Here is a 16,755-nt window from a genome sequence, read left to right on the forward strand (position 1 = left end):
GTAAATGACAGAATTATTGTACATTAAAGTACCCTGCAGGCGACGCGTGTCTTCTGTGGGGGAGAAGTCCACCAAGCTTGGTTTTGCAACAAAATGAGGAGAGGGGGTGCTCAAAAGAAAATCACGACGGATGACGTGGAGGCGGAGAGAGAGAGAGAGAGGAGGTGGGTGAGAAAAAAAAGGAATGGGAGGGGAAGCAGCTGCTCCTCTGCTCCATTCCCAGTCCATCCAGACTCCAGCCTTCACGGCGCTTACGCACGCACATATAACAAACACACGCACACTGGTGCAGCTGGTGGTGATGGTGGTGGTGTGAGACCACATCAGCCGTCAACAAAGGACAGAGACCGGGAGAGAGAGATAAGTGGTGGTGGTGGTGGTGGGGGAGACACTGCAGGATCCAGAACAATCCACCAAACCAGTCAGTCACTCTACACTTTTTTCATCTCTGCGGGGAAATCCACCATCAGTCAAACTGGAGGTGACCGTCAGAGAAGCGTTAATCGCTCGTGTGGGTAAGTGTCCTCTTTTGTAAAGTGATCAATTATTCAATTTTTTTGTTTTCATCCTTTATCATATTTACTTTGAGCATGACAAAGTAAAACTGAAGTGTGATATTTTAATAATTCATTTCATATCAGTTTAGTTTGAAGGCTGCAGTTTACTGGGCTGAGCCCGGAGCTTCTGTATATTTATAAAGATGAGAATTAATTATCATCGACTCGTGACTGTGGCCCTCTCTCCTCTCTGTCCACCTGTGTCTCGGGACTTCGCTCCTCTGGCGCAGCCGGTGGGTCCTGCACGTCATGAAGCGCACTATCCACTCAGCTTAAGAGAACTTAATCTGTCATTAGGGAGTTATTTTCAGACGCCGACAGGCTTCACTCTGCGGTGCGGATTGTTCCTCCTCGCGTTTCTTTTCTTTCCTTTTATATATAGTTTTTGGTTACTTATTATCCGCTGCTGGAAACTTTCACCCTGCTGTTTGTTTTGTTGTTTTTTCTCTCGCAGACAGCACATCCGTACTTGCGAGCTTCGGCATCGACATGGAGATGGAGCATTTCGACGACCGCGACAAAGGTCAGAGGAACAGCCGCTCCGCCGCGAGGATGAACGGCGTGCCGAGTCCCACGCACAGCGCGCACTGTAGCTTTTATCGCACCCGGACCCTGAAGACCCTGACCGCGGAGAAGAGGGCCAAGAAGGTCCGCTTTTACCGCAACGGAGACCGGTACTTCAACGGGATCGTGTACGCCATCTCCACGGACAGGTTCCGGACCTTTGACGCACTGCTCGCGGATCTGACCCGCTCCCTGTCCGACAATGTTAACTTGCCCCAGGGCGTCCGCACCATCTACTGCCTGGACGGCTCCAAGAAGATCACCAGTGTGGACCAACTGGTAGAAGGTGAGTTAATAAGAAGTCTCTGAGGACCACATAGATATTGGGGTCACGGTTATGTCTCACCTGGTGCATAAAAATAACCAAAACATCTAAACATACACTTCCTGTCTGTCTGTACATCTCCACCTTATCACAGTGGTTCTCAAACAGGGGTCCGTGGGACCCTGATGGTCTGTTGCAAATGGGTCTAAGATAACATTTTGGATCCATTAGTGGCAGGAATGTAGTCCACTGCTGCTGTCAGGGTTGTTGTGCCTTCAGAGATGATCTTCTACATACCTTGGCTGTGGTTATTTATTTAACTGTTGCAAAATATGGTCGCCTTTCTTCTCCAACTACTGGCATCAACAAGGTCTTGTTCTGCCAGCAGACACTAGATATTTTCTCTTTTAGCCTAGAGATGGTTGTGCAGGAAAATCCCAGCTGATCAGCAATTTCTGAAATACTCAGACCAGCCCACAACCAAGCTGCAATCACCTTTCTAACTCATTTTGATACTCGGGTGCCTTGTGATTGACCCATTCAATATTTGTAGCTACCAATTCAACTGGTGTATCTAATAAAGTGGCTGGTGAGAGGAACTTCTTGAGGGAAATACATATTGGGGGTCCCTGGATTTGTGAAAATTGGAAAAAAGTAGCTTGTACTATTGCCTAAAGAACAGTGGCCAGCCTTTGCTACAATATCTATATTCCAATTCTGAATTTTCTTCTGTTTGGTGATTAATTTTCCTTTCCCCCGCCAGGTGACAGCTATGTATGCAGCTCCATCGAAGCGTTCAAAAAGTTGGATTATACAAAGAACGTGAACCCCAACTGGTCGGTTAACGTCAAGGCCTCGGCGGCATCTTCTCGCGGCCCTGCGTCCCTGAGCAGCGCTAAGCCCGGCTTTCCGGAGAGCCGTGAAAACAAGGAGTTCATACGTCCGAAGCTTGTGACGGTGGTGCGGAGCGGCGTGAAGCCCCGCAAGGCCGTGAGGATCCTGCTGAACAAGAAGACGGCCCATTCCTACGAGCAAGTCCTCACTGACATCACCGACGCCATCAAGCTCGACTCTGGAGTGGTGAAGAAGATCTACACGCTGGAGGGCAAACTGGTGAGAAATCTTTGCACATGACATCAGATATGGCTTTTAACTTGGTACAATAGAAAGGTTTCATATCCAAGTGATTACAAGTATTCTTTTGTGAAGGTGGCAGTTTTTGCTCTGGTTTTGCAAGGGAAGGAGTAGAGATCAACAGGCTCATACAAGGGTCTGAATAGATGAAAATTTAATGACCGCAGGCTCATTTTTCTTTTATGAACGGAGAACATATGTGTTCGAGTTGTGGAAGACAACATACGACAGAGAATTAAAAAGAGGCCAGGAGAAGGTCAATGTGAAAGGAGTCTATGAATGGATTGCCTGGGTTCTTACCCACGCTGCAGCGATGTGAGCTTTGCCTCCGAACACAAAAATAAATCACAGTCTCGGCCCCCTTGATAGTCCACCCACCTTTTTATCTGGCTTCCTCTCTCAGCTGTGGAGGGAGATGGTATAAAAAGATCTACTATAAGACATTAAGTATTAAACATACACAGTAGCTTATGAGAATGGGCTTGTGCTATTACTGTATGTTTATCGAGGGGCACCTGAGGTCACTATGTATCCCACTTATAAAGATTAATCTTCATGTGTTTGCGCTGGCGTGTCGTGTTTATGGCCCGACAGGAAGTCACTCGAGATTTCCTGACCTGACCTGACCCACCACCAGACCAATAAAATCCCCAGGATTGAGGTTTTTCTTTGAGAAAACCTCCTGTTGGGGATTAAACTCACATCTTTGCACAATGCCCTCTAACTCTGCGCTTTACCACTCATTAGAGTTACCCCGAGATTACGTAACAGACGCTGCTCTTGCCCAGTTCACTCCCTCTGCCATGCGAAGCAAGACTATTATGGTGATGCTATTTTTAGTCCTGATATTGATTGGGCCTGTCGGCATGGTAACACACTCACTGCCATATTGGCTGGGCTGGGCTGAGTGCCGACTTGTTACTTTTCATGTGTATGAATGTGAGTGTGGGTTAATGCATGTGGGACAGTTTTCTATTTTCTATTTCTGGTTATGCTACCGAGAGATTTTCCCCACGTTTTTTTTAGATAACGTGAATAAATGTTAAAGACACGATGTAATTAGGTGTGTCTACATGAGACACGATATTTTTAGCACTTTTTAAATCCACAGCAATCGGTATTTATGTTCAGGGTAATGGACCGTTTCACCGAATCGCTCTCTGGACAAAACCTCCCATGATTCCATGCCGCTCACGATGTCGTCAAAGTAGATTTTGTGTTTTTGTTTTGATTGAGAGACCCCCATGGTGGTAGAAGTCGCAGGAGAAGTTGACACATCATCCATCCACATATGTAGATGTAAATTTATACATATATCGTAGACTCAGTCTATTCAAATGGCGGCCCGTGGGCCACATGTGGCCCATAGCAATCTTCATAGTGGTGGTTCCACCAGAAACACTGAGAAAAAGCTGGAGAAACACTTTTCATTGTCCCTCAAAAATTCATACATTCCTACTGTAGCATTGACAGGTTTGATAGCATTGATAGTTATTTCTTATTCTTTGAAAGGCACTGTGAGATGTTTGTGGGTCGTATAAGACATAATGTTTACCTTATTTCAAAGGGAAACAAATGCGAACATTGTGCACCTTTTTTGATTTCATGCACTTTTGCGACGCAAACATGTTTATTTTTCGTGTGCGCGTGCGCTGCAGCATTGAGCTGAGCCACGTCCGTCACTGAGCTTGCAGCTGAATTAGGTTTCTGGGTCTGCAGGGCCACCAGTAATGTAGAGTCCCTGCTGTGCTGCAGAGCTCAGAGCGAGCGCCTGAGAGCTGGAGCTCACGCTTCTTGCCTTTATTAACCCCCCCGTAATGAGGCCAGAGACAGAGGTGCAGGATGTCTCTGTCATTATTATCATTATTATGACCACTGCTACTTATACATGACTGTGAATTTAGGGATGCACAATATTGTTATCGGCTGGTAACATGTATTATCCGATATCAGCAACCGGTATGATGAATGACTATAATATTAGGTTAAATAGGCTGTTACCTCCTTGACTTCTATGCTTTGCACCCTCTATAACCATTATTAATTATTTTGCTCAATGAAGAACATTTCTATCTACATATGCTGCAACATGAGTAGGCAAAATATTATGTTACTCTCACTACAGGAGAGACTAAATCACCTCTGCAGTTGGTAAATTCTAGTCTACGCTACAGTTTTTATCTTTCATACCCACTCTCACGCTGCTGGCACAGCCATCAGGAGCAACGTGGGGTTTAAGTGTCTTGCCCAAGGAGACATCGGCATGGAGACTAGCAGAGCTGGGAATCAAACCCACTGAGCTACCGTCGCCCTATGAAACAAATAATGATCCTTCTGCAGTTGGACGCAGGGGAAAATGTGTGTGTATATATATCAGCAAAAAGTTCAATATCGTGCTTCCCTATGTGAATTAGGACTTGGGATTAGGGAAATAAAATCAAACAGTGATTTTTCTGCCAGATAAAGTTAAGCTTCAGTATAATTGTACTGTGTAATAGATTAACTGCAACAGATATGACGTGTTTCCAACATGTATTAAATATAATGCTCTAAGGAAAGCTTCTGAAGTTCATAGAGTTCATCCGCATGTCTCTGAGAGTCTGATATAGCTGTTGTCAGTTATCTTCATTTGTGTGCGCGTGTGACTACTCAGGTTTTAGTTTTGATACCACAACAACATTGTGCTGTAAAACTGTTTTTCACTCTCCCAGTTTTTCCGTTTCGCAGTATTTGTGCTATACCAGATGATAATGAGATGTCAAGAGGAGACGACATATGACAGGCTGCAAACAGTTTGTGTCTGTGAGCATCCGATATGTGCCGCAGACTCCGTCTGCTCAGTTGGGAGCTTACTGTTCTGTGATCATTTTGAGTATTATATTTCTGCCTGTAATACGAGCAACTGAGTGAAGAGAAAAAAAAAACAAACGTATATCAAGTTCCACCCCCACCTCTCTATTGATTCTCCCCCGTCTCAGGTCACATTGTATCTGACAGGTGGTTCTTTTAGTTCCGTCCCCTCTACTTTGGACTTGCAACAACCCCTCTCTTTATTCCTTAGTAAGCTCTTCACTTTGGCCAATTTTTATAATGATTTGATCTCGTTGCCTAGGAACAAGCCTGACCTGCTGCGGTGTCGTGGTGATGGTGTAGCTGGATTTAGGTCTGATCAAGAAGGTAGACGACCTGTAAGTGGCTTAGGACGGTTACTGGCTGGTCTATTAATACATGTAATCTCTGTTTACACACACAGACAGAGACACGCACACACACAGAAACACTGACGGACGGACCCCCCAGCTGCCAGCCTTGAGCTTTTGCGAGGCTTACGCATACTTAAGCATGAATAGTGACACACACACCTTCCTTTTTAATGGACTCCTCTGGATTTCTGCTCATTAACTGCAGGCAAAAAACCAGTGCATGAAATGATGCCACTTATTCATCGTTAAGGTTGGTCGCATTCTGTTTTGGAGTCATCATTGGCATCCTGTCGTGTCTCAGTGAAGCCGAGTATTTGCAAAAAAAGCTTTTGAGACATGATGATTGAATGCCCAAACAAAGAAAACCTAACATAAAATCCTCAAGAAGCACATTTTATATACGATTTTAATGCTATCCATCAATTTTAGTCATGTTTTTATTAAGATATCCTGACCTAAATTATCTCAAAATTGTCCTGTGCATATTGTCAGTGTATGAGTTTTGTTGTTGGATAATAATATAAGTTACATCATGCGTTACAATTTCTGTATTATTAAATTTAGCATTTCCCTAGTTTGCGTCTTTAATGTGATGTCCTCGTCGTTGTGCGTCACATCTTTGGAACAGGTGTTGCACTGTTTGCAGGAGAACAGTTTGTGTGAGCCACTTGTTCGCTCTCTGCAGTGCAGCTCTCACTTCTGCATTGTTGGCGTGTCCTCCATGTTGGCACCACTGAAGAGCTTTTAATATCCCTTTTATCTTCTTGGTTTTTCTCTGCAGCCTCCTCCCCCTTCTTCTACTTCTTCTCAGTGTCTAATATTTTTATTTTAAAATTTTCTTGCCAGTTGCCACTCGTTACTGTTTCTGCTTCCCCCTCCCTCTTATCTGCATCATTTCAATCTCTTTCCCTCTTCTAAATATGTGTCCTCATTGCCATCTTTCTCTCACCTCCCTTTACTTCATTTTTCCTCACTCTGTCTTGTAATGTCACCATGCCATTGTTTTTACGGCTCTTTAGTCCTCATTTAATTAGCACACCAGAGCTGCAAACATATGGCATCACTCTCTCGCCCCCCTCTCTCCATTTGTCCCTCCGCACCACCCTGCCCTCCTGGCTTCCCAGTTTGTCTTCGTTTGTCTCCCTGCTCGTCTCTTTGTGCAGAAACTGTCCACAGGCTGCAACACAGTTCTTACGTTCATGGTATTGAGCAGCTTTTTTTAATAAACCTCAGATTGAGACGTTGTCACTTAATTGTTGCTCATTGGACGACTGTGGGAGGCAGCGTCCACCTGCTCCTGCTGATCTGCTGAGTCACAGCTAGTCAGTGCAGCACTGTCTGTGTGGGTTTTTGGGAAGGAACCAAGTCGACTCTAGTGCACACTCTAGTATATTTACAATAAATGGCCTTGATAAATGGTTCGTATGACGTCCTTCCACCTCTCTCTATCTCTCTGTAACAGTCAGTTAGTGCGTGTGTGTCTCTGTCTCTGTCTTCCAGCAGAGAGAGGGGACCGTGGCAGAGCTGTCTAGTCAGAGGACATGCAGCCAAATTAGGATTGATGGCAGACGTTTCGGGTACTGGCAGCAGACTCTTGAGAACCTTGTTACGCCATCGCTACATCTCACACGCATTGACTGACTCATGCCTTTTCCTGACTCCTGACTAACTCGTACTATAATCTCTGTAATTCAGCCTCTGGGCTAACAGCTCTGTCCTGGTACCTAAAGAGCAGAGTTGCCGCATGTACAGTAGCAGCTCATCTGTCAGAGGTCTAGTTTACTTATGACTCTGACAGCAAGGCACTGAGAAACTGTAGGTTGTATAAGTTGTTTTCTTGTACTCCACTAATGTTTTGAACTAATAGGAAACTCCTGTATATTTGTACACATTCAGTTTCTTTTAAAATGACTTAGTTTATAAATTGTTTTTCTTTCTTCTAATTTTGAGCAACCCCTTACTTGTCACTCTCCATATATACACATTCTGCAAAACAAGGTTATGATAGTTTTGTGGAGGATTTTTCATTAGTTTGAGTTTTTAATTCGTTTTGACTATTTGTTTTTAAAATTAGTTATTTTTCATTAGTTTTAGTTTTTTGTAATATGGAGTATTTGCAAGGTGCAAGATTCGAAAAGGTCATTAATAATCATATTAAGTATTGTGTCATAAAAATCTAGCAAAAGATTAGCAAAAGAAAAACATTTTCACAATTCAGTTAGTTATCAGGTTTTATCAACTATTTTTTATTTTTATTTCAGTTAACGGAAATGTTTTTATAACTTTAGTTTTCATTATTTCTCGTTAACTGTAATGACCTTGCTACAAAATCAAGATTTCTTTTTTTCTTTTATTGTTTTTGCTCATTTGTTTCTAATCTATGTCCAATTAACAGTGTTTACTGTTCATCCCTTGCAGTAATGGAGAAATTAGACATTTAGTAGACCAAGTGATTAATAATTAAAAATCACCCATTAAAAGAATTTAGCTGCAGCTTTTACTTCTCAGTTCCATCTCTCTCTCTGTGTCTCTTTGGTAACACGTGAACGTCCATGTGTGCTGATGCATTCAAAAAAAGGAAAATACTTGGTAGAGGAGAGGCTGATGCTGTGTAACATACGATTTATGTCCGTATGGGAGCAGTGCTGCATAATTTCTCTTTTTCTTTTTATTCGTGTCGTGTCTGTAAAACGTTGGTTCCCTGTCGACACATGAAGGACAGGCTGATGTGTTCAAACTTTGAAACAGACACAGACACGGCTCTGAAAGAAAGTTTGTTATCACCCTGTGGAGAGCAGCAGCTTGTTACGTAAGCTGTTGTGTAACACAGCAGCCAGTCGGCCTGGTTGTCTCCTCTGCTGGAACACCAGGCGCTACTGTCCTCACTGTGCTCTGTCCTTTTTTAATTATTGTTATTTGAATTTCTTTTTTTAGCCTTTCTGTTACATGAGTGCACAGGTTTGTGTTTGAAGCAGCATACGGTTCCTGCAGTGTGTGAATTCTCCCCCAGGGTCCAGACGGTTTTATCCCTCCTGCCGCTTCCAGATCGATTTCTGTCGACTTCATGTCAGCCAGTGTTGCTCGTTGCCTGCCTATTTATCTACGTTGCCTGCCTATTTATCTACCTATTGTCTACCTTTGGACCAGGGGGATCTGGAGTTTAAGGAAATACATGTTGACTGTTTCATTAGAACATTTTTGTTTTAATATCCCTTATATTGTTTGTTCTTGTGTGGGTTGAACACCCTGCAGAGCTTCCAATACCATTTGACACCATTTTCACACGACTGCTCTATGATCAATATGTTTAATAAGTTTGGACAGTAAATATGTGCTCTTCACTGCGTATGCTAATGCTACACTACATACTAGGTGTCTATGACAAGTTGTTTGTGATAAATGGTAAACCTTTGTAACATCTTCATGCCGCATGTTGCTCACAAGATACTGTGTTGTTGCAGCCTCAACATGCTGGTGTGTGCATATTAACCCTCTTATGACTATCATGACGATTTATTTTGATTTTACGTTCAGTGATAACGTTCACTTTCAATATCTGGCAGTTATTCAACCGTTTAGAAATGACAGTACTGAGAAGCTGATGTCACAAACTGATGTGATTGGATGCTTGTCGTACCTAAATTCCGGTATCCATCCATCCACGCTGGTACTGTGCCAATCTTAGCTGACTTAGGGCGAAAGGCGGGGTCACACCCTGGACAGATCGCCAGTCCATAGTTTTTAAATTTTCTAGATATCAGAAATGGTCTAGGAGTTACTGAGTGGATGGTAACAGAAGCATTAAAGCTTTTATCCCACTGAATCCTTCTCTGTATCCTCCTCATTCCTTCACCTCAGAGTGTTTGCAACAAATGCCATGCTTGTTCCGTTTCTGTCAGTGGTTAAGCTTTTCAGTGCGCAGCACAAGAGGCCTCAGCTCAGGAAGCTGCAGGTGATTCAGCACCATGGACAGCTCCACTGAGCTCAGATCCTCCAGCAGAGAGCAGTGAAAGCTCTTCTCTGTGAAAACATCGTCTCTCTCTGTGTGTGCTCGATTATGTTAACCTCACTATGTCCTCTGTGTGACCACAGGGTACATTTGAAAAATGTCTGTGTCACTTGAATTGCTGAGTTTGTTGTGTTTTTGGTGTGGTTAATCCAACACAGTACATGACATAGAAAAGCATCATTATCATAAAAAAACGATGCGTTTATTTTCCATGTTTTTCACCCTTTTTGTAGAGATGAAGGCGTAAATAAAAGTGTTTTGATATTTTGTGCATCACATCCAACGTCTGTTAAAATGCGAAATTTGAAAAACCTTCCCCGAAAGCCATTAAATTAAAGTAATGTGTACATGAAGTACACATGTCCTGTCGATATTTGGAGCCACATACTTATGCCAAGCAACTACATATAATCCAAATATTGTTTTAATTCACTTCAAAGTAGTTATTTTTTGTCTACAAACAGCAATGAAATATCAACAATTTTCTTTTTGTAGCTCTTAAATTTCATAAATATAGTATACATGTATATAAAAAAACTTAATACATGATATTATATTCATTTTAAGGCTCAAATAGGTTTTTTATAGGCTCCAGATGAATTGTAAGGGTGGAGGAGGGACAAAAATTGCTCTTTTCATTCAAGTAAGATAATTTTTCTGTTGAATAACTCGGTACTGATGACTGAAACTATTATTTTACTGTAAATTCATTCATGCACTTGTACATTTACAGTGGCTTATGAGTAGCTGTCAGAAAAGCACAGATATATCTGATCAGTATGATTAAACTGAGCAGTGTCTTCACTGTTGACAACCGGACAGATGTTTTTATAGCATGGTGTAAGTTTACATGCTGATGTGTGTGTATGTAGCTGTTGAATCATGCAGTGATAGTGTGTATGGACAATATAGTCTATGGCAAGATAGTCTTCTGTTTCTATTATCGCTGTCTTTTGTTGTCGAGCGCCCGGGCTACAAAAACAAAATCTGCACGGTCATCTCATCGCCCCTCTAATATTCTCAGACACTGTGTTGCCAGCTTTAGAATGTACCTATGAGTCTGTTGCTATGGTTTCCTCTATTTTCGCCCTCCACTTTAAGTCCAGTCATTATTTCAGGTGTCTCCTTTTATTATTTCAAGGACACATTTACCTTTACACCAGCATCCAGACTGTGTCAGCCCCGCCTTTTGTGATCGTACTGTAAAGCAAATGTGTTGAATCACCGTGAGCTCCTTGTGTGTGATTGTTAAACAGCGCCACCCTGTGGCTTTTTAGCAGCTCTGGCTCTTTGTGGTGATTTGTTGCACGGACATTGTTCGAGGAGAAGCTTTGTGTGTGATTGAACATGTGATTTGTTTTCAATATCAAAGGAAGAAAGAAGGAGAATTAGAAATTATGGACACACAGAGAGCAAACAAAGAGAGGGAGACAAAGTCAGGACAGTGCTGGGACTTGGATTGTACACTAGGTGGCGTAGTGAGAACGGTCTTTCTACATTGTTTTCTGGTTTCTGAATAACAGTCACATGTCCCTTTTCTCCTTATGTTTGCTCTATGATGGATAAATACCAAGATGTGACCCAGTCTTTTAGAGTCACTTACTTTAACAAAGATTTGTGAACGGTGACAGCAGGTGTGTGATTACGCCCGTATCTGCACTCCTCTTTGTCTTATACTTTAGTGGCTCGTCTCTTTTCACTCACTGTCTTCTGTCTTTTTGTTCTTTTGCGGGCCTGCTTTAGCAGCGGCGGTGGATGTTGTGTAACGACGTCTCTTCTGTGCAAGATTGGAGCGTCAGCGACATCAAAGCGGCTTTTTTGTCACCGAGCTCAGAGCAGCAGTCAGAAATAGATCCTTTCCCTCTATTACTCTGTTTCCTCTGTCTCTTTTACGTCCTCTCTGACATGGAGCATATGGAGGATTTTTTTTTTCTCTCTCTCTCTTTATTTTTTGCCAGCACTCTCTGCTCTTCATCATTCACTGGTCCATCTGTCTTTACTAGCATTAAAAAAAAAAAACATAAGGAGGATTTGTGTGAATGTCACAGTTCTTGTGTCCGTAGTAGATAAAATATGAATGATTGAGCTCTCTATCACAGTGCCTTAAGGGGATGATCGCCATGGCAACCATACTGTTTCACACCCTTCCTTTCCAGCACAGTGTAGTGTATGTTGGCGTGTTGCTCCATATTAGTTCACCCTCAGCATTAGAGGCCGTCCTACATGAAGTCTATGCTCTCCTAGATCTTTCTCTTCTTTTCTCCCCATCATCACTGTGTTCCTCCCTCCCTGTTTACCTAATATTTCTGCTGTACTACAGTTTCTATCTTGGGATGAGCAGCCTCAAAAGAGCCTCATCCTCCTCATGTTTGACTCCAGCTGCAGCAGCAGCAGCAGCAGCAGCATCACTGGTCCAGGCCTGAGGATGTGGTCAGACTGACTCACAGAAGCAAACATACAAGCTTTTAACAGCATGAGTGTCCTAATAATAAATGCCATAGCAGCTGAAAAATTAAGAATTGCACCCTGCAATGTAGGAATTATGTAAAATTGTACATTGTAACCGAGCTAAAGACTACTTTTTAAAGATTTTGATTCTTTTATACAGAAGTGGAAAGAGTAAAAGTTACTTTTTTAACAAGGTTGGGGTTCTTTCTTGTGTCGTGCAAAAAGCACAACGTAACACAAATCTCACATGAATTGTTTTTAATTAAAGGCAAACCTGTACAAATTAAAGTGCTGACAAAATAAAATATGTAAACACATAATGTATCAGTATAAATAGGTCAAAGGTGAGGTAGGTCAAAATTGAAAAACTTAATATCTTTGGTTTTTGGACAAGGTGAGCAAGATGGCACTCTGGGAAATTAATTATAAATGAAATAGAATCAATTAAAAGCATTATTATAAATATTACTGAGTAGTTGTTGGACATCAAAGCACTTAAGGACAATGTTTTAACCTAACATTTAAGTGTCCCATGAAAACATTGTCACTAAATTCATCATTAACATATGGTTAATATACTGTGGAAAACTAATGACAGAGCGACTCCCTTTGTAGCTCCCGATGACCGTGGGAATTTATGACATGCGATAAAGTGTAATGTAAACAGATGTAAAAAGGCTTAAAGGTCGAGCGAGAGATTTATTGTCCGCTCATTAAACATTAAACTCTGTCGACTCTCTGTAGATCATATACAGCCTGTGTACGTTTAATAAAGTTGTCAGCTTAAGTTAAACAAAAAAAACAACAGCCATTACACACGTCACTTTCCACCACTCTGAGGTTGTAAATCACATTCACACATGTACTGTGTCTCAGAGCATTTGCAATATAATGACACACAGGTTATTAAATATGTCTGGTAGTTATTTATTACTGTCTGTCTCCTTCTATAGTTTATTGTCCTTGACTAAACAAACCGGCATACATGTGTTGAATAAAAATAGTGTCATTTTTAAGAAACAGAAACCAGAGAATTCTTAATATTTCATCCTTAAAAATGGCAAACACAACAGATTGCTGGTCAAAATTAGAGTGCAACAATTAAACATATGGAGACAGCATGACTTTTTCAAGAGCTAACGATTATTTAACCCTTAAACACACCAAGACACATTTTTGTGCTTTTGGCTTTTAATTTCTGAAATATTTTATCCTTTTTTTCATGCATATTGTTAAACATTTATGCCAGGTTGTGCATTTTTGAGAATTCTCAATTGTATTTCATGTATCTTTTATATTTTTTTTAGTCTACTGCAAACAACGTAGAACTAAAATACTCACACTAACCCACCTATGGACAAAAATGTCCTATTGAAACCCATTCAAATCACTATTTAAAAAAAAAACAATATTTTTGGATGCATCGTGACAAAAACTTGGCAATTTTAGGGTTAAAAACATTAAAAATCCATTCATGTTTGATATTTTTATAGCTTTATTTTTTTATGAGCACACTTTGGTGCTCTAGGTGTGTTAGCGTGAGTATTTTATGAAATATGACATTGCAACAAAATAATGTTAATCTTTCACATATACCAGGCTACAATAATCAAACCAAAAATAATCCAGTTTGCATGAAGTATATTGAAAATGAATAATTTGTGGTTTTTTTAGACCATAAAATGAAGGTGCATTATGACAAAAACATGGCAATGTAAGGGTTTAAAATTTTTAAAAATCATTAATATTTGATATGTATGATGAGGACTGAAAGTTTATAGCTTATAGTGTGTTAACATAACTTTTTTGAAGGCATATCTAAGGGTTAAGTTATTGATTAATATGTTGAGTGTTGTTTTTATGGATGAATTATGCGATTGGGACGTCACCATTCAGCAGAGTCTGTATGATACAGTACGTGACAACAGATCTATGAAAGCATCAATCACAAAGAAAATAGCGTGAAACTACAGTCAAATTAAAACAGCGGGATTTGAGACGAGGGGATGGGGACGTGTCGGGGAATAGCACCAACAGCATCTGTATCACAGCTTCCTTGTTAGGAAGTTGAGACGCTTGTGTCTTAAAATAATCACTAACACAGTATCAGGGGGATCATGGGGAACAAAGCAATATGCACTCGGTCTGTTATGAAACCTGAATCTCTTCGTCACAAACGAGAATCCACATGGCTGCAGAGGCCTTGATGTAAAAAAAAAAAAAAAAAGTTGAAAGAAAACTTGTTTTAACCACACCATTACATAAATTGTGTGAAGTTGACGCTATATAAAGAATAGCCTCTTTGCTGTTTGCTGACTTTCCTTTTTGAGGCGAGCTGATAAGAATTAAAAATGGATCCTTAAACGTTAATTGCTGTTAAAAAGGCAGTTACAGCTTTCTGTTTTCCTGTTAATTCCAGGCGGTGCCAGACGTGCATGCAGCCCGAACTCTAACAGCTCTTAATTAGGTTTTGTGTAGCGGGAGATTCGTCACAGCGGCTGAATTATCTATTGTCTTCTTGTGAAATCCTTTTCTGCCTAAGGTGAAGTATAATTTGAGATGATATTGATGGCCTGGAATTTGAGTGTGATGCTCGTGGCCTGTGGGGGTGTAATTAAAGTTATTTGTGTATATCGTGCCGAGTTTGGATCAGACGGGGGAATCGGCTGTCGACGAAATCAAATACAAAATAATAATGAACAGCAGTTTAGCCAATTTGTCATTTTAAGCATGTTATTGCGGAGACTTCTTCCCAGGTTAGTTTACAGATTAGAATTGTGGGAGAATTTATGATGGAGTGAATGGGAAAAGAAAACAATTAGTGTTCTGTTGTAATTTATAATAAAGCACACGTCTGTAGATTTGGTATTAGCCTCACAGTAAGGAGTCAGAAAGACTTTTGACTTATTTTAACCATAAAAGGGCCAGAAAATGGGCTTTTGCCCATTTTTCCCAGAATAACATTTAAAACGTATGATGTAGAATTAAGGAAAGTAGATGCTCAAAGGGCCTTGAACAAAGAACAAAGGTTTGATATGTATAAATAAAATATTTATGCATTATGCAGACTTCGAGATGTATTTCTTTTCTATCTAATAAGAAGTTGAAAAGCACAATTCACTATTTTTCTTCAACATCCCTTTAGAAGCAAAAAAAATATTCATAATGAGTGAATATAAATCAGTCATTAGTCACTGAACTCACATGTGTCTCTTTGTTTCCAGGTGTCATGTCTGCAGGACTTCTTCGGCGATGAAGACATTTTTGTTGCGTGTGGACCCGAGAAGTTCCGCTACCAGGATGATTTGATGCTGGACGAGACAGGTGTGTTGACATCTTGTACATTAGTTTATAAAATCACAAATATCTTTATTGTACACAAAAATAAAAACAGCAAATCAACAAAAACAACCAGCGAATGTGAAATGAAATGTACTCCTCTCCTCATCCCTGCGATACTTAAGCCAGCGTCTGTCCTGTTGTCTCACTGCTCCTCGTCTGCTTCGTTGTTTACCGAGGATTTGTGTTGTCCTCACTTCACCCACCTGTGTTTTGCTCTCTGTCTTGCACTCCTCCTGCATTGCTGGCACAGGAGAGACTCTCTCTCCCTAATCTGCATTCTCATCCTCTCATCTCTCTTTCTGTCTCTCCTCTACACAAATGAGTGTGCACGGGGCTTTTGTTAAAAAGGATTTTTCAATCATTTGCCCCCCCCCATCCCCTCATCTAATTGATAATATCTATCACACCTGGGTCACAGAAGCCCAGCTCCTCACCCATTTTTGCCTCCCATTATCTGTTTTTCCGCCTCTCCCCTTTCCTCTTGCTCTTTTCCTTTCATTTGCAAATTATAATAAGCGAGCTGCTTCCATTAAGCAGTTTTCCCTTTGGCAATGCTTTTCTGTCTTCTATAAGACCATGAGAAGAACAATCCACATGTGAGAAGGCCTTCAAATATGAGGGAATCTGCAGGTTCATTAGTCACTGATGATTTTCTGCTGAGCATCATCAGTGGTTTGCTGTAGCATTAACCCTTTAACGCCTCAGCCTCAAAATGTCCGTCTTTTGTTTATTTTAACCAGAAAATGTCTTGTGAGTTAAGTGCTTTTTGCCCATTTTTCCAGAATAACTTTCATAGTCTGGCAGTTAATTACAGTTAACTTCATGTTAAAATAGTGTTTTAACAATTTAAAATGAAGAAAAACAAAAAGTTGTTCTCGGACACTAGACTTAGCGTGTTAAACTCCAGATTTGAACAGCGTAAAACATATTTAAAATGTTTTTTTTGTTTGAGGTGTTGTCTCAATGTCCAAAAAAAACATACAGTATGTAGAGCAATTAATCGATTATTTAACTATTTTGATAAACGATTAATTGGTTTAAAGCTTTTTTCATTATTAAAACCAGATTTCTGAATGTTTTAGCTTCTTAAATTTTAATATTTTGTAGTTTCAGTGATATTTCAGCCTCTTAAATGTGAATATTTTCTAGTTTCTATGATTTTTCAGCTTCTTAAATGTGAATATTTTCTAGTTTCTATGATTTTTCAACTTCTTAAATGTGAATATTTTCTAG

At 40.6% G+C, this 16,755-nt stretch overlaps 1 protein-coding gene across 1 annotated transcript in view; it reads left to right on the top strand.

Annotated features, from left to right (window-relative positions):
* The first annotated feature begins 214 nt into the window (after positions 1–214).
* Positions 215–16,755, top strand: part of dclk1a (doublecortin-like kinase 1a) — a 44,372-nt gene continuing 27,831 nt past the window's right edge. The window contains exons 1-4 of the mRNA XM_058627425.1: positions 215–515; positions 1,012–1,407; positions 2,150–2,499; positions 15,405–15,504. Of these exons, the coding sequence (XP_058483408.1) occupies positions 1,047–1,407; positions 2,150–2,499; positions 15,405–15,504 (811 nt within the window). The 5' untranslated portion in view covers positions 215–515; positions 1,012–1,046. The remainder of the gene's footprint in view (positions 516–1,011; positions 1,408–2,149; positions 2,500–15,404; positions 15,505–16,755) is intronic.

Source organism: Solea solea, chromosome 4 (genome assembly GCF_958295425.1).
Source record: "Solea solea chromosome 4, fSolSol10.1, whole genome shotgun sequence".
Lineage (NCBI taxonomy): Eukaryota > Metazoa > Chordata > Actinopteri > Pleuronectiformes > Soleidae > Solea > Solea solea.